This window comes from Phyllostomus hastatus, unplaced genomic scaffold (assembly GCF_019186645.2).
Source record: "Phyllostomus hastatus isolate PE091 unplaced genomic scaffold, TTU_PhHast_1.1 phas_contig_40, whole genome shotgun sequence".
NCBI classification, from domain to species: domain Eukaryota; kingdom Metazoa; phylum Chordata; class Mammalia; order Chiroptera; family Phyllostomidae; genus Phyllostomus; species Phyllostomus hastatus.
In genome coordinates, this window is record NW_025333872.1 from 79,850,871 (window position 1) to 79,869,129 (window position 18,259).

The 18,259-nt window shown below is 43.0% G+C and overlaps 1 protein-coding gene across 6 annotated transcripts in view; it reads right to left on the reverse strand.

Moving 5' to 3' along the window:
• The window catches only part of NHSL1 (NHS like 1), a 220,115-nt gene that overhangs the window by 40,275 nt on the left and 161,581 nt on the right, over window positions 1–18,259 (reverse strand). For all 6 annotated transcript variants that reach the window (XM_045843027.1, XM_045843024.1, XM_045843022.1 and 3 more), the window contains exon 2: window positions 17,424–17,576. In XM_045843027.1, coding sequence (XP_045698983.1) covers window positions 17,424–17,576 — 153 coding nt within the window. The remainder of the gene's footprint in view (window positions 1–17,423; window positions 17,577–18,259) is intronic.

Consider the following 18,259-nt stretch of genomic DNA (forward strand, 5'->3'; position numbering starts at 1 on the left):
CTGTTCACAGGCCCGCACTTAATCCACTGAGCCACACCAGCCAGGGAGGGCAGTTTTGATATTCTTGATACATGAGTTGAGACATGTTAAATCTTAAAAGACTGAAATATTGGAAAATTACTATTCAATATTAAAAGCACAAAAGTCTTGCAATTATTAGTGATTCAAATAATAAATGGTGTATCACCATTTGACCCTCGTTTAAAAGAAAATGCCTCTCTTTTCCTCAATGAAGTTTATAACACAGAAATGTTTAAACAGTAACATAACAAAGAGTAGCATATCAAATGAAAGATGATGCCACATCTAAGATGAAACGAGGCAGTATAAATTTTTGGCAGATGACCAATTTCTTTGTGACTCTTACAAATTTTCTGAGATCTCATAAACTCCTCAATGTCCACTGCCATTTATCTTATTCCAGCTCGAGGGGAATGGGAGGAAATGTCCTCCAGTCAGGCTGCAACAGCTCTCAGCTTCCGAAACCATGACTCCGTTCGTCACACACGAGTGGACCCTCCGTAGAGTGAGACAGGGGTGCCAGCCGTCACCCACAAACAAAGACTTCAGACACCGCACTGAGTGACTAAGTGCAAGGCACAACAGAGTTTAGAGTCGGTGAAGCCAGCAGCTACAGGCTCGAAACCAGATCCTCGATGTAACTGAAGATCTGTCTTTAACACACGGTCCTCTAGCAACAGAAATGAAGAGTGCAACCCCGCTACTGTTCCCACAGCGCTGCCCGGATAAAGGTGACCCCGTTCGTGTGTCCTCTGGTTTCCCCACCACCAGTTTCCTCCTCCTTCCTTACATGTCAAGCTGTTTTCTTTAGTGCAAGAACCATGAACAAACATTTGTTGGCAGGCAGAAGTTTTAAATATAGAAGAAAAAAAATAATGCCATAGTACTAGATGGTTATCTAATCATCTCGTGAATTTAATACTGCTTTGGCCTCCAAAGCTTCATGCAAAGCTTTTCCTTAGGCTTTCCGTATAAATATCTGAGACATGTTACAAGAGCCTCCTACAAGAAGCTTTAAAGAGTTATTTTCAAAATAATTTTCTCCACTGGAAATCTAGGGTGAATTTCTACTTTCTATGTTTCGTTCTTTCTATGTGTTGAATCGGTCACAGTGAGCTAGAGTACGCAGCAGGTACAAGGAGTTCCAAAATCCCCGTGGCTTAACACAACCAGAAGGTCCTTTGCTGAGCATCCTCCTCATCCTTGCTGAACTAGCAGGGGCTCTGCTCCCCAAGGTCACTCGGGGACCGGGGCCCAGACAGCGGGGCCATCCACCTGGACTTGTGCTTGGATAATCAAAAGGCAGTACATCAGAATGTGGTGCATTTCACACCGGTGCCTGGAACTTCTGCCAGCGGTTACTTCCGCTACTATTTCGTTAGACAAAACAAGCCACATGGCCCTACCTAGCTTCAAAGGGGACAAGAAAGGGCAACCCTACCTCATAAGCAAGGGAGAAAATGAGAATATCCAAAAACGTCTCTAATGACTCTGCCAAACAGAGGGATAACACTGAACCTAAGATTTTCCAGACTCCTGTTACCATTCTCCCAACACTTACTTAATGTTTATCTCCAACCCCCGAGTGAGGCTAAGAGGCTTTTGATGTGAACATTGCAACAGCAATGCAAAGCTCCCCCTCTGCCTTTCAGGAAGAGGAGCTGACGTGGGAGGGACGCTGCACGCAGGAGCAGCTGACCGTCTGGGATCCAGACCGACCTGGCACCACTTACTACCTGTGAGACCTCGGGGACAGCATTTTAACCTCCTGGAAACCCAGGGTCCACCTCTGCAGCTCCTTCCGGGAAGCTTTTGTGACAGTCATTCAACAGATGTGCCCCAGCGCTCGCTGCTCCACGGGGAGACTGCCTAGGGCCGCGCCGGAACTGTGCGCAGAACCTTCCACGCAGCGGCTGCTCACAAATTGGCCTTCGCTGGTAGAACCGACCACAGAAACCACAACCACTCCACACTCCACCACTTTGAAAAGCCAATAAGCAATTCCACAAGGTTGGCTTGGCTGCACAATTCTTTAAGATACTACCATTTTACAAAGCTGCTGGTTCCATCTTTACCAAAACATCATGAGGCTATATTTTTTTCCCTATGTATGTGCAATATATCACACTGAGCTTCTCTTATTGTCGGTGGCCTGAAAATTTATTGCTAACTCCTCTCCATCCAAAATACAGCTAAAATATTTTCACTGATGTAACTGCAGAATTTATAAAGTCACTACTTAATTAGTTTTACCTAACTCGAAGCCTCCTACGTAGGGATATTTTACATTGGAAGAGAACCAGCCAGGTGCTTGGTACATGTGTTTATTATATTAATCTACCATAACTGCAAGAGCAAGGAAAGGACAGGTTCTTTGATCTGAAAGTACATGACAGGAGCTGAAAGATACGTTGAAGTCCTGACCCCTGGGGTCTGCAAATGTGACCTTATTTGGAAGTAGGGTCTTCCCAGATGGAACCTTGGTACAGTGGGGCCATGAGGATGGGCCCCACTCCCATGTGGCTGATGTCCTTAGAAGAGAAAACACAGACGCCAGGACGACGTGAAGACCCCTGTCCCCAGCTGCAGTCTTCCCTTTGCCGCTCTGAGCTCTTCTGTCTGATGGCCACTTTCCTCTCCCTCTTTGCCATGGGATGCTTGGCGGGGGTCACCTATCCGTCCCAGAGGTTTCAACCCCAAGCCACGCCTGGCACTCGAGCGTGCTAAGCTTTGCCATTACCCACGCATTTCCCTACGCCACCTCCAAAGCAACAGAGACGCACAGACATGAAGGCAGTGGGCCAGGAAAAGACGGAGGGAGGGGCTGGAGTCACGTCGTCATAAACCAAAGAGTGCCCGGGACCATCAGAAGTTGGAAGAGGCAAGGAGAGGTTCTCCCCTAGAGGCTGGAGGGGCCTGGCCCTGCCAACACCTTGATTTGGGACTTCCGGCTTCCAGAACTGTGAGACACAATACATTTCTGTTGTATTAAGCCACCCAGTTTGTGGTACTTTGTCATTAGCCATAGAAATTAACACAGTATGGAATCAGAAGATGCTTAGATGTGGAAAAATTTCATAAGGATCTTTGATTCTCACAGAAATATTTTAATTGTATGGAATATATACAGCTTGATATAATATAAAGCTTGACAGAAGATCAATATATAAAAATCAAATGTATTTTTATATTCCAGCAATGAATTGGAAATTAAAATTTAAAAAGTAGTATCATTTATAATAGTATCAAAAATATGAAATACCTAGGGATATATCTGACAAAGGATGTATAAGACTTGTCCACTCAAAACCTCAAAACAGAAAGTTTTAAAAGATCTGAATAAATCAAGAGGTAGCCTACGTTCAAGGATCAGAATACATAACACTGGTAACACATCAATTCCATATCTGAGTAGTTTTGAGCTGAGTCCTAGCATCTCGGGGAAGCAGGTGAACAGGAACATGGTAAGAAATGGAAGGGAGATTATGTCACCTTTCTGGTCAAAGTCGTCAGCAGCTACTCCCCGCCGCCCAGCCTCCTGGCGGAAACCAGAGTCCACTCAGCAAGCTACCAGACCCTCACTGACTGGCCCCCCTTTGCCTGTCTAACCACATCTCCTCCTGTTCTCCCCCTTCACTCTGCCCGAACCACGCTCCCCTGTCTCTCTCAGATGCCACCACTCCGCGAGGCCTGTGGCACCACCACTCCCTAGTCCCTGCCCTGCTCTGTTTTCCTCTCGGCACTCAGGTCCTTCTAACATGGATGCATTTAACATTTTCCTGTTTGTGGTCTGTGCCCTCTTTAAGATGTAAGCTCTACGGAGACAGGCATTTCTGTCTGTTCTGTCTGCTGTGGAATCTCCTGTGCCTCTAACAGCACGTGGCACGTGGTTGTGAACGAATGGGTGAATGTGGGGTGGGAAGCTCTGCTCTGGAGTCACAATGTGTGAGCCGCTGAGGAAAGAGAAGTGTCTTAGGGGCTAATGATGTCTCATGACTATGTTCCTGCCTCTCTGGCAGCAGCCGCTACTGTGCCTCCTTACTGCCTTACTTCGCAAGTCTTTCCTTGAACACATCCACCGAACCCCTTCACTGTGAGAGGCACAAAAGAGGATCCGAGGAAAAAGTGTGTGATGTGGTTCCTAATGCTGAAGAGTTCAGGCAGCATGGAAGGTTTGAGTGACTAGGGAAGTCTTCGTAGAAGACAGGATTTGAGGTAAACCTTAAAGGAGGGTGGCATTTTGATTAAGCTGTCTCGAAACAGCAGTGAGGTGGGTTCCCGCGTAACACGGTGGCGGCCGCGGCGCCCAAGGGCCAGTGGAGCCTGTACTGCCATCACCTGTAAGAGTGCTTGGGAACGGGTGATGGCAATATGCATTATATACTATTATGTATAATTAGTATAAATTTGGGAATTTATGAAATAATTTCCAGAAGGGATCAAAGGATTTTCTTTTCCATGTTAAAATGCTGAGTCTACTTTTATTACTTCATATTGAGGAGGAGATGAGTCCTTCTCTCATCTGAATTTCAATAGCTAAGCGAGAGCTCGGTGCTGCCGCCGGGTAGAAACAAGGTGCCAGGTGGGATAAAACAAGGTGGGGGCCGGATTTGGCCTGCAGGCCTTGTGTTTGCCACCTGTGCAATAAGACCTTAAATACCAATATTCCTTAAGGTGAACATTCACTTAATTATTTCATTTTGTATTCGCATTTTTTTGGTTATAAAAATGTACACGTAGGAAAAAACTATAGTAGAACTAGGTTAATATCTTTTCTTTCTAGGAAAAAGTTCAAGAGCAGTAAAACCCCCAACTGAATGTATTGATTTGCTAGATAAAGGCTGGTGTTTAATTAGAGACATCGGTAAGTGTGGTAGGAGAGGGAGATAGGGTGGAGGGCAGCTTTTCCTCACAAGCACTGTAATTGTCTGCAATTCACCCTCAGGAAAGAACACCAGCTCTGGGGCCAAAATGCCTGGATTCTAATTTTGGCTCCACCACTAGGAGCAAGTTTCTTTTTGTGTCTCAGGGTTTTCGTATGTAAAATGTGGATAATTATAATCCCCAACTCTTCGAGTCATTGAGAAGAGTAAATAATTTTCTGCACGCAAAGTACTTAGAACAGTGGCTTATTCGGGGTGGGGGGGCCCTCAATCCAAGTTATTGAGGGCTCCCCTCAATATTATTAATATGCAGTAGTTCCTGTCATGTCTGCAGAGAGTTGTTGCCACATCTCATCTTTCCCCACTACAAAGAGTAACTTCTCGGGACCTCAGAGATTTGTCCCTGAGGCTGAAGGATGTGTCTTCTCCAGGGTTGCACAGCTTTTCAGTAGCTACACGGGCATCTCTTGATGCCCAATTCCTGTAGCAGTTTCTTTCCACAATGCTCTAACCTTTGGCAGGAAAGCAGATCTGTATTTGTCTATGGATTATGGAACCCAGATGTCAAGTTTCTGGTAGACCCAGGTTTCCAAACTTCTATCCCGGTTACTTATTCATCAGATTACCAAGAACGGTGGAAGACCAGTTCTATTACATATCTTTATCCAGGATCAGAGGGCTAAGAGCACATAAGACTACAGTCGTATATGTTTGGAAGAAAATCAATTCTTGTTCAACAGCTGTATCAGCTATCACACAGCTAAAGAATCTAGTTTAAGCTTTCAAGAAAGCACATGGGAAAAACTTACTGCACTCAAATACTACATTTTGCAAATATTAGAGAACTTATTTTCTTCAGGAAAATCAAACCAAAATGCATTTTAAAATAGAAGGGATTTACCTTTTAGTTCATTATTTGATTGAGTTTGGCAATACTAGAAGAGAAAAAAGAAACCATACTGATACTGTAGCTAAGATTCTGCCTTTCTAGTTACACACTGAATTTTCTAAAATTACATCTGTATTTTCCCTAAATTCTTCATAACAGTTGAACATCAATGTACTTAAATTGTCTTTAAGAATCAACAAATCTGAACATAATTAAGAGACTACAAATGGTCAAATGTTTAAGTAACTTAGTTATTTGCAGCATATCAAGTGAGGTGAAAACCTATGTCAAATCTTAAAGACATCATGGATTTAATATAGATCTTTTCAGGGGATATTTTTGTAGATAATTCAATAACAATTTTAAATGACAGATTCTAAACAAATATGCCCTTTTGATTGAGTATTACATTAATGATTCATTAATGTACTCCCCCCTTTAGGGTAAGAGTTTACCCTAATGACTCTCCCCTTTAGGGTAAGAGTTTATATGTAGTTATATAGGAATACTTACAATGACATAAAAGAACATTATTATATATGAAGTATTAAATCCAAATTTATCTCCCAATAAATGCATATTTGAGTCCATAAAACCACTTCTTCATCAATCATCGTTTCGATGACACGTAGCATCCAAAGCACCATAAAACATAAAAGGATGAGGAGAAAATGTATGGCTTTAATGATTAAGCCCAAGTCTCTCTAAAAGTTCTAAAAGTAAATATCTCCTCTCTTAATGGTGCATATAAAACAAAATGTTCCGGCTGCTAGAGTATAATTTGCTTAACTGTGGGGAAGAAAAAGAGGGCCAGCCAGGGCCAACTATCACCCAAGTGTCGAGGAAACGGGGTTCCTCCAAAGGGAAGGAGCCTCAGTTTGCTCAAGAAACCTGCTCACAGCCAGGTAATGAACAGCAGCCGTCAAGAGCTCAAACTCTGAAAGTTGATAGCCGCGTGTTCAAATCCTAGCTTGCAATGAGCTAGTCATGCTTAATGGATACATTCCAACCTTGAAGGTGTTTACAGTTCCGGTGATGGATAAAGAAGTTCACGTGACAATTTACGGAGCAGTGGTTCTCCAAACCACACCAGCCATGTCATCAGTGTTAATTAAGCAAAACTGGAGAGCAGGGGTTGGGACCAGCATCAACACAGAATTTAATGGGAGAGGGGCCCCAATCAAGAAATAAGAGGATGAGGGAAGAGCAGGTGGGAGAGTGTGAAACAGGGAAGATAATGTTTAGTGCTCTACCAGGGCTATGTATCCAAGGCAGTTTAGTCTTAGCAGAATTTTAGGAAAACCGACCAAATCCAGCATGGAAAAACGAACTACATGATAGGCGACTCCCAGAAGATTTCTGTTCAGGTAGAGCAGATGTCACAGGAAAGCTTCAGTTACACAGAAACCTGCCAGAAAAGTTTTGGGGAGGAGTAAAGCAGAAAAGTGGAGATGGTGATGGAATGCCACCTTTGACATAAATGGGTTTCTTTGCCAAAAGAGGAAAAAAGAATGATAAGGGGACTGCCAAATTCACATGCCCAAAAGTTATTAACACAATTCCAATGACTTCTCATTCAGTTTACACAGTGCGTTTGGTAAAATGAAGTGATCAGGACGGAGAAGGTGGAGTATTAGAGGAAAAAATACACATTACTTGTGTCATTGGCTCAATAAACAGGAAATGAATTTGCTGACTAATGTATTAATGCACTGGAAAGAGTCTCCCTTCCGCCCCCCACCATTAGCCTGGGACCAGTGACATCAGTATTAAATACTGTCAGGCAATCTCATTTTATGTAGAAGAGGAAAAAAAATAGTCATTTTGATTAATAGTCTCCCTCTATGGCTAATTCCTTAATAGAGTGGACTAAAAACCTCTCCCAGAAGTTAAGAATTAAATATTAAAACTTAAGGGGCTGGATAAAACTGTTAGCTTTATTTTTCATTGCAAACGATGGAAAGAATGAGTCTTAAAATGTTATTTGCCATGCATTAAACTAAAGTTGAACATTTCTTCCCTTCACATACACACATTAACTTAAGGAGATGTACAGAAGTAAGTGGGGTTGAAATTAAGCTGAGAGCTGTCTGATGCCCGTGACTAATGCGAGTGCGCTAAGGGTGTGCAAGTGCTGGCTGAGCACATCCCAGGGAAGCCAAATTGGAGGCGCTCTCATTTCACTTCTGAATGAAAAAGCCCTATCACTGGCAGTGGTGGAGCATCACCAAGGTTACTCAATATCAAATAGCCTGCAGAGATTCTAAACCAACACTAGAGACTTCAGTTGTACAGTGAATGATAACAAACCTTATCCACAGTACCTTCAATGTAGCATTTTCATGCTGCACTAAGTGAAATATAGAGGCCACTCAAGTTACTCCCTTTATCAGGAATTAAAATAGAATTGCTGAAACAGCAGACTGGCTACAGGCACACACACAACAAAACAAAACAAAAAGCCTTTTGTTTAAACAATCCAGAGTGCTTTGTTAAGACTGGGATCATTTAAATGACTGTCCTTGCTATTCTATCTTTTGTGTGTTGCTTACCATTAGAAAAAGACAACATGCCTCTTTACCTCCTGTAAAAGCAATGAGTGTTCATTTTTTCTTTGCTCCTGCATCTGACTTCCTCTCATAGGTTATTAACTACCCTTCCAGGGTTACCATGCTCAGTAGCGAGTATCACAAAAAAACTGGTGAGCCATCGAGTCCGACATGCGAAGTTAAACTGCCTGCTGTGGGTGGCATTCCCAATCTGCCAAGTCCTCATTTTTGTCTTTGCTCTTCTCTTTTCTCAATAGAGAATTTAATCCATTGTTTCATCAGGTTGGGCAGCTTTCCCTAAGGACATAAATTCCAAAAGAAATCCCTATATTTCTTGTATAAAGTCTCTGAAAGCATTATCATTTGTCTTTAAAAAGTCAACCTAATTAAATTCACAAGCACTGAACAAGAGAGCACCAGATGAAGTCATCCTTTTTACCAAAGGTTTAGTAATCCGGTGGGGGCCCCATGCCCTTCGAGCCTCCAATGCCGCCTAGTGAACGTCAACATTCTTTTGCTCCATCTCAAAAAGTGCTTTCTCCAGTTCTCAGTTTAGGAGACGGAAGTTGAAACCCACCCTGGCCTGTGCCCCAGGGTCCATTGCCTGGCACCTCCCCAAGGAGCATCCTCCCATTCTCTCTCTGTATCCAAAATCTCAATCGGCTACAGTTTTTAACCAAGCAATAACAGTACCTCTACCCTGCCACCACCTCAAACTACTGTCCCTTTTTTCTTTGTTTGACAGTTTTTGTTTTATTTCTTAAAAGTTATTTGTATTATATTTCTGCTTATAAAAATCATTGTTATCTGCCCTGGCTGGCATAGCTCAGTGGACTGAGTGTGGTCTACGAACCAAAGCATCGCAGGTTCAGTTCCCAGTCAGGGTACATGCCTGGGTTGCAGGCCAGGTCCCCAGTGGGGGCCATGTGAGAGGCAACCACACATTGATTCTCTCTCTCTCTCTTTCTCCCTCCCTTCCCCTCTCTAAAAAGTAAATAAATAAATAAATAAATAAATAAATAAATGTATTAAAAAAATAATTGTTATCTCACAAAATCTGACTTCTTAAACCCAAAGACTTCCTTGACACTGCTCCAACGAACGATCCACTCAGGAGCCTTCCCTTCAGGCTCTCCCTGTCCGTGAGTACCATGATATCCTCATTCACTTTCTCTTCCCGGCTCCTTCTACCTACTCCATCCCACCCCCTCAACTGAAGCCTTCCTGACCCAGCTCCCAGCCCCCACCCCCCCAATTCCCTCCATCCTTTATCTCACTCCTGCATTTCACCAGCTGTTCTGTGGCTTCGGCTCTCATGTCTCTCCTAAGTCCTGGATGACCTCTCCAGGACGTGCACAAACCCAGCAGTATTGACAGTGCCACACACGGAGCTCTGTGTTGGGTCACACAAATGACAAGAAAGGTCCTACTCCCAGGGATCTTGCTATCACCAGATGGGGAGACATACATGAAAATACAATTATGTAACTCAGTATAAGCAGTTTAATGGAGGGGTACAGGAAATGTGTGGGAAAGCGTAGAAGCAACGCCACAGTCTGCCCAGGGCAGGAAAGCTCTGTGGGGACCCGGGCACCCACAGGAAGCTTCTTAAAGGACGAACAGGAGTTGGCCAGGTGTGAGCGGCTGTGGTTCGGAAGGGAGGAGGAATGGACTGTGACGTGCCATGGAGAGAAAGCGTGGACCGGACAAGACAGCATTCCAATTGGACCTTATCTTTACATGCGAAGGCACAGGGTTCAGAACTTGGCTGAAGGGGTTGAGAGGCATGGGGAGGAAGAGGGAGTTGGCAGATGGAGGCAGTGCTATGATCTAACACGGGTCAGATCATAAAGGCTATCAGATGCTGAGGAAGTTATGAGAGAGGCTGGTGGAGAACTTTTAACAGAGGAGAGACATGATCAGACTTGGGTTTTAAGGACAACACCCAGGGACAAGGGTGAGGCTCAATGATACCACTGTCGTGAAGCTCACAGTGAGTAACTCATCCACGTATCTTATCTCCTTAGCTGGCTGTAAGCCTCTGGCAGAAAGCGGAAACATCCCTCATCTTTGACTCACCTACAACATCCAGCCCCGTGCCTCTCTTGCAGGAATCGCTTAGGAAATTTTCATGTCAACACATTTGTCAGGACTTATGCCCAGCAGTAAATTATATCTTTGTGTCAATAAAGTCCACACATAGCACCCTTAAGCAGTTAAGCACCGGGGCCAATCAGAATGTTAGTGCTTAGACGGAAACTCAGAGATCATAAATTGTTTTCCAAAAGAGGAAGGGAGCACGAAAGTGGGACGTGGTCTTCCAGCAGCCCACAGGCAGCGCTTGAGTCGTGTCCTCCGGGACAAGCAGTGACAACAGGACGAGGTGTCAGTGCTGCTGTGGTTTAGGAAGGATCAGGCGCTGTATTTCCTACCTCATTCGGTGGCTTTTTTGGAACAACGAACCACCCCCCACCCCAACCCAATTCTAGGCCTATCTTTGCTTAAACTAGAAAATAATTTAAGCTCACCTTCTCCTTTTATAAATCAATTTCACAGAAGGATTCTTCAGGAAGAACACAAGCAATGAACTAGACAAAGAATAAACTCAGCTGTAAGAATTAAGTCATTGGGTGTGTTTACTATTTCCAAACCCTCATCTTTCTTTTACTTATCCCTTCTATAACTGGTGGCCTTTTGTTTTAATCCGCTGATGTACTAATGACCTATTGTAATCCTAATAGTAAGCACTAAATGTCATTCAACTGAAACATGGTTATAGGTATTAGTAAGGTATGATGTCTCATGGTGAAGCTTCCTTTCTTTATTTCTCTTAAACTTACCTGAATGTTACTGAAATCAGGAGAGAGTGAAGCCACCACCTTTAGACATCCATGAGCTATTCTGCATTCCCTACATTAATTGCCTGGAGAAACCAAATCTTCCTTGGGCCTTTACATTCAGAGAGTGAGCCCTGTGCCCATGACCTTTTGGAAAGCTGAGGGCACTGAAGAGGCATCAAAGGGGCAGGTCCTCAGGGCCTGAGACCACAAAAGGCCAGCATGGGCTGAAGCTAGAACCCTGATGTCATCCTGGCTCGGTCATCTGTGAACTGCACAGTAGCCATAAACTAATCCGGTAACTCCGATAAGCCTTGTTTACTCACCCGCCAAATGAAAAGGGGGTTTACTCATCGGAGGACCTGGAAAGTCCCTTCCGGCACAGCATTCCAGGCACCTTCCGGAGGTGGACAGTGAGTGGGGAGAAAGACACCTTGCTCATGTGGTGGAAATGAATCTCGGTGCTAACCGTCTGTGGCCATCCCTGTCACTGATGACGTGCCTTTCTTCCTCCACCCCTCTGCCCCACGCACACCTCTGCAGTGTGAGGGGTGCGAGAGGAAGCACCAGCTAAACCACGACAGCCATTTGGGAAGGAGTGCGGAGACTGATAAAATATTTCATTTGTACTCCATTGCACTTAAATTAAAATGCACCCTTTCCTTCCCTCCACAAACTGCTTCCACTTTGAGATACTGTACATAAAAGTTCATTTTATTCCCATGTAAACAGATATTCTGATCTTTATTTTACAGATGAGAAAAGGTCAAATGGTGGAAAGAACAACTCAAGAGTAAACTCAAACCACACATCCCGAGCACAGAACTGAGTCAGGACTTGAACCTACATGTGCCTTTTCCTGTTACACAGTGAGGACAGCAGGAGGCTGCTGGAGTTTAGGTCACAGCCTATTTTTTCAAATGTATTTTCCAACTGCAGTTGATACATAATATCGCATTAGTTTCAGGTGGACAGCCAGTGATCAGATATTGCTATGCCTTGTGAAGCGATCACCACGGTCACTTTCTACTTTCTGACCAGTAAGGGTAATGGTTACATAGATGTTTGCTTTATAATTATCTGTTAAACTGTACCTGCTTTATGTATTTGTCTGTGTTATGTGTCATATTTTTATAAAATGACAGGGGGAAAAAATGAAGAATTCAATGTTGTTAGCACAAGGTCAGTCAAGCAGTTACTCATCTGGAGTCTGTGTGAAGGGGTGAGCAGACGCATCCATCCAGGACAGAAAGCTCTCAGTCAACAGCCACAGGCCACACACAGGAAGGCGTCTCCCAGATGGTCCTCTGAGAAGTGCCACAGGGCCCCCAAGAGGGGAATGGCCAAAACCATGGGACATCCGGGATCCCCCAGAGACCCAGGGACCCAAGGAAGAGAGATAAGACAGCCAAGGTTCCTCACCAAATCCAGAACAGAAGGGAGTTAGGAGGCTGCTGCTTCTTTTTTTTAAATGGATTGACTCATATTTATTAATAACATTTATTTTGTATCAAGTGTGTCATGGTGATTATTTTAGTTAATAGCATGTTATCTATCTATGCCAGAGGACTGAAATCGACTTTCCCCAAAAAAATGACAGAAATAAAAAAATGGGGAACTAGGAGGCCTCCCCACAATGCAGGGCAGGAGCAGCGAGCCTTCGACACAGTCCGTGGGTCAGAAACTGTCCGGGCAGCCTGGCGGCCACTGCCTGGAAATTTTGCCCACAGTTTTAAGAAAGGTGTATCGTTCTCTAATGTGGAGCAGGTTGGTGTGCACACGTCTCTCACACACACACACACACTCACACACACACACTACTGTTTTTAATCAGTTGGAACAAATAGTCATTTTTTCACACTGTAAATCCTCAACTCCTGTATCTGCAGATATAATATATGCAAGGCTCTGACTGTGCATTAGTGCAGGCCAGGTTCAGCACTCCTCCCCCATCTCACACTTGCGGTTCCAGAGCCGCAGAGCAGACTGACCTGCTAAAACAGATTTCTTCGGGAAAGGGAGCTGTGACTAAAGAACATTTCTGATACCAGCAACAGATGTTCTGGGAACTAATTCAGGCAGCAGCAGTGTACACAGACACTGTAACTAAATTGCCTGTTAAACATACTGAGAAAGTATGTTTATCTCTCTCCCAAGCTGGGCTTTTGGGGGGCGGAGCCTGAGAAAAGAGCGTGGCTTTATTTCAGCCTTTAATATGCTCTCAATTTTCAGATGAGGTCTCTAGGTCGTAAGAAGTAAAATCCAAACCTCTCACTGGGCCTGGGCATGACCACCCTGCCCCTCAACTCTCTGTTTCCAACTTAATAAAGCTGAAGGTCATCCAGATAAAAATCAGTTAGGTAAAGGTTACGCATCATCACAACTTGGATGAAGTTCATGAAGGGCTTAAATGATGATGGAGATGAAAAAGATAGAATTCTTCTGGAAATTCAGTAAAAAGCTGAGTGGATGCTTTATGGATAGTGGAATCCATTTTCAGAAATTCGCTCCCCATTGCTAGCCAGATGTTCTGCTGAGCTGACACCAAAATACTATTTTTATATCCAGGTATAGCAGGTCGTCCAGTAGTGTTTCATTCAACAATGTTTCACTATAGTGTGCATAAAATACTGTAGACAAGTAAGTAACTCTCGTTTCCATCAGTTAGCCTACACTGGTGTCATTATACGCCATTATGCTGTACTTGCAAGTGAGAACTTTCTGTACCTGTTTATCTCTAGTAACAAATCAACAAAACCAAATCATTTGATCTAAGAACACGGCCACCAAAGTCTATCAAATTCTCCAGAGACTAGCCAATAATAATAAAGACTAAAGTTTTCTGCTGTATTTGAACCAGAAGAGGGAAAAGTGCGCCTGGAGAACACCTACTCTGGGTACTCCACACGCCATTTTCAATGCCACGGAAGCCCGGTTGCTCTCCCACGGGGGTGGGGGGTCCCCGGTTCTCTGCCAGTGGACGGATCTCTCCCTCCCTGTGTGCCCGGAGCACCCCACACACAGCCCAGAACACCACTATCTGCTTCCTTCAGTCCTGACACAAGGCAGCGAGAGCAGCCCCTTAAAGACCCACAGGCTTTAATCATTCATTTAAAAACTCCTGTCATGGTAGAGAGTTGAAGCTCAAATATGTATTAAATTGCACTTATGCTTGTCGTAACTCAAACTTAGCTTTTTAATAACATTTTCAGTAAACCCGGTGCCTTCCTCACTCACTCTACTGACCACTAAGCATTTCTGCATTACTTTAATAAGCCATGTTTACAATGCTTAGTTATTAACTGATATTACCCACTTTATCACTTCCCTCCATATTTTATGATCCTCAAGAGGAGAGCTGACCTGCCCATAAGAACGGACACAGCAGTTCATACAATGAGCACTTAATGACTATGAAAACGTGCCAACCTGTTTAACATAACAGAGTATTCCTTCCTTAAAATTAGGGTCAAGGTCTTAGTAAGAACAGAAGGAAAAAAACAGATTTCCCATTGTGAATAATTAGCTCCACTTCTACAATAGATTTTTAAGCAAAGAACGTGGAGGTCAAATTAACTTAGACTAGTAACCTTATATACCATCATACCTTAATAGTGCCATCTATTCTGGAGCTGGATTTTTCTTTTTAATCTTCACTGGAAATGAGGTAACAAGAACCCTGCACTCACCTTCTGTTTGCCTCAGTGGCTAACCTGGTGTAGGGAAAAGGGAAGGTGAAGTCCTATACATGTGAGGAAAAACAAACAGATGAAGAAGAAAAGAGTTCAGATGGTCTTTCTTACTTTATCTTTGCCAACCACTGTTCTCAAAGTTACTATCTACAATCTCTTAAGGAGTATTTCATTTAAATCCAGACTTTAAAAGTTGAGGTCCAAAAATTTTCCAAAGTTACTAATTTTGTTCATGACAAATCCCTTCAGTGAATCATTTTAGGGCATTAAGGATATTACTAAAGCATTTATTTTTCAAAATTAAATCCAAGTAAAGGCAAAATCAATGGTAATGATATTTCATATGGACCTACTGAGTAGTCAAAAAGAAAATAAAACCAGACAAATCTTCATGCAAATGTTTAAATGTCTGAGGGATGCAAAGAGAAGCTCTGATCTGGCCCTCGGATGCACAGGAAGGGCACAGGGAAGCACGGGTTCCTGGAGAGTGATCAGAACAAGCTGGGCCTGAATATTCAAACTCACACACACCTTCCTGAAAGCACCCTCTACCAGCCAGACCAGGTGGCACAGAGCTCTGATGCAGAGCTCTGAGGAACGCTAAACAGCGGCCCTGCCTCGGGGCTTTGTCCTGGGAACAGTGCCATTTAAAACTCTTGTTAATTATTTGGGGGAGGAAGGTGAGCTACAAGTAGAGAAACTCCTTGTCAAAATTTACTAAAGATAATCACTAGGAACTGAAGAGATCTAGAAGACATTTTGGGTGGATTTAGGTGCATTACATGACCAACATCAGGAAGGCAAAGGTCAAAATGCAACTCCAAAGCCATACGAGAGAGCCCAACTAATGACATTCTTCTCATTTAAGCTTGCAGTCACTAAGTATGTAGGTTCCTCTGGTTAATGAGAAAGAGAACCAAATAATGTCCTCATTTCTGGACAGTTAAATGTCAAGACTGTAAGATACAAGATAGAGTAATAAGACACACGTGAGATACTCCAAGTGTCATAAAAGACTCGAGGAACAAAAAAAGAGCTTTATGACCTATGGTCTGTTCAGTTCTGTTCAGAATACCACGTCTATTGTGAGTCCTTTGATAACTATTTCTTCTCTCTCTAAGCAGAAATTATCTGCTTTCTCTAACTCCCATACAGCACTTTTGGCCCATCTTGAGAATTTTTCACATTGTGATTTACACTATAAATAAAAGTATAAATTCCTGAGAGCCAAGGTCCTGCCTTTGTATTCTGCACTTCTGTCAGGATAACAGATTTCCAACAAATGGTTGTGAAAAGCAATATAGTGCAGTGCTTAAGATTTTGAGCTCTGCAGCCTGAGACTAAGACTGTCCAAGTTTAGGTCCTGGTCCTACCACTAACTTGAGATGGAAGGAGAGTTTCTACTTTCTGTCTCCATTTTTTTCATGTGTAAAACCACCACAGTAATAGTAAGCAGTAGGATTCCTGTGAGGATTAAATGAGACGATTCCTGCCATGGGCTTAGAATGGCTCTTGGCATACATATAGTTAAGTGTTTAATGAATGTTCACTAGTAATCAGTAGTCTTAGTAACAGCACATTAGTGAATGAATTACTGAATAAATGACTGATACACAAGTAAAAACTATCATGAAAATTAAGGGGGCCTCATGCTGGGTTTTGACAGTATTTCTTTCAGATTTAAATCTTGCAAAAATACAGGACACTCGGTTAAAGTAAATTTTAGATAAACAAAAAGTACTCTTTTAGTATAAACATGTCCCAATATTGTATTGTAGGAGGGAACTGGTAAAGCAGCATCTAGGAGAATAAGAACATTGGTTTGCTGTTTCGAGAAAAAGTCTCTTATTCTTAAAAGTCATTCCTTCCTCTTTTAAAGAAACTCCTCCCTTCTTTACTTCTAGGAAGTCCTCCCTGTCACACATTTATGCTCTTTACCACCAACGATCAGTCAAAGTAAAAGTGAGAATCTTAAAACAGAGGACACCCTTCTGTATCTGCCGCTGACCACAGCGTTCGCTGTTCACCAGCTGACAGAACCTACGCTTACTGGGGCCCAGTGGGTGCCGCCCAAGTTCTGATAAATCAAACAATCTGCAGTCCTTCAAAGTCCTGAAGGTTCCCTTGCCTCCCAACTTGAACTACACAGAACAAACTTGTAGAAAGTTTAGCTTTAACAAATGTGCTTTGAATACCTACAGTGGTTTCAAAAAGGCAGTGGCAAAATTTCCCATGTCAGCAGGGGCTGAATTGGACTAAGTTAGTGCTGGTGGTTTAAACTCACTAAATGGTTCCTAGACTGATCTGGGTTCTCTGAGGACATGTCTGTCAACAGGCAGGTTTCTACAGAACCAAGCATATTAGAGTATTACGGTATCTCAAAAAGGCCTTACCAAGCCTTTACAGTATTGGTAAAGCTTCTGGTCAAAAAGACACCACATACTCTATGTTCATTATAAACAAGTCTTCTTTTATAAGTAACAATCAGATTTATGCTTTCCATTCGAATGGCCAGTCACGCAGAACAACAAGTGTGCAGGTCGCCACCTTACCCCTCAGCACTGTTTTGAGGTTGAGCTTGGCTTGGCGGTGCAGGTCCTCTACGCAGGGGGGCCTTGTGCTGGGAAGGAACACATTCTCCTGCTGGTGCCACGGAGCGGTGTAGTGGACGGTCCATCTGCTCTCCTCGTCTAGGTTGGAAACCGCTGTAGAAAGAGACAGAATCACTTCAGCTGTCAAATGAAGTTTCACTGGGCCCAAATGGATTACATCAAGATGGACTCTTGGTGCCTTAACACCTTCCTGGGTGAGAGCCGGCAAGAGGGAAATAGTGCAAATTCTGAGTGAGCTTTAATCTTAGGCTCCAGGGGTCCTTCCTTTAGACAGCTCTAAAGGAACTGGTGAGATTGTCCACCATGTTTTGGTAGAACTGTTTACTCAGTCAACTGCTTCCTAGCCTTTGAGGCCCTCTTTCTAATTCAGTGTTAGAAAACGATTGACAAAGGCAATAGAGATCTCAAACTCCTACTTAAGTCCACCAGGAACGGTACCTGTTATTCTATTATAAAATGCCATTGCATCAATAAATGTCAGATTGTCCAAACAGAAACAAATTTCCTACTGAGAGTTTGAGACCAAATATTTCTTCCCTAAAGCATTATTTTAAAGCATCACTGTTATAAACTCAAAGTTAAAAAATTAAGCATAAACATTCAAGGTAATACATTTAAACAGCATATCTAGTAGAAGTACAAATCAATTTGTGCTATAAAATTTTCTCTGTATTTCTTACTTTCATGAAATACTTTTATATTGAAATGTGTTTTTTTTTAATTCCAGTGTCCTTTACTTTCCCAACAAAATCCAATTCAACTGCGTTTTCCCAGCA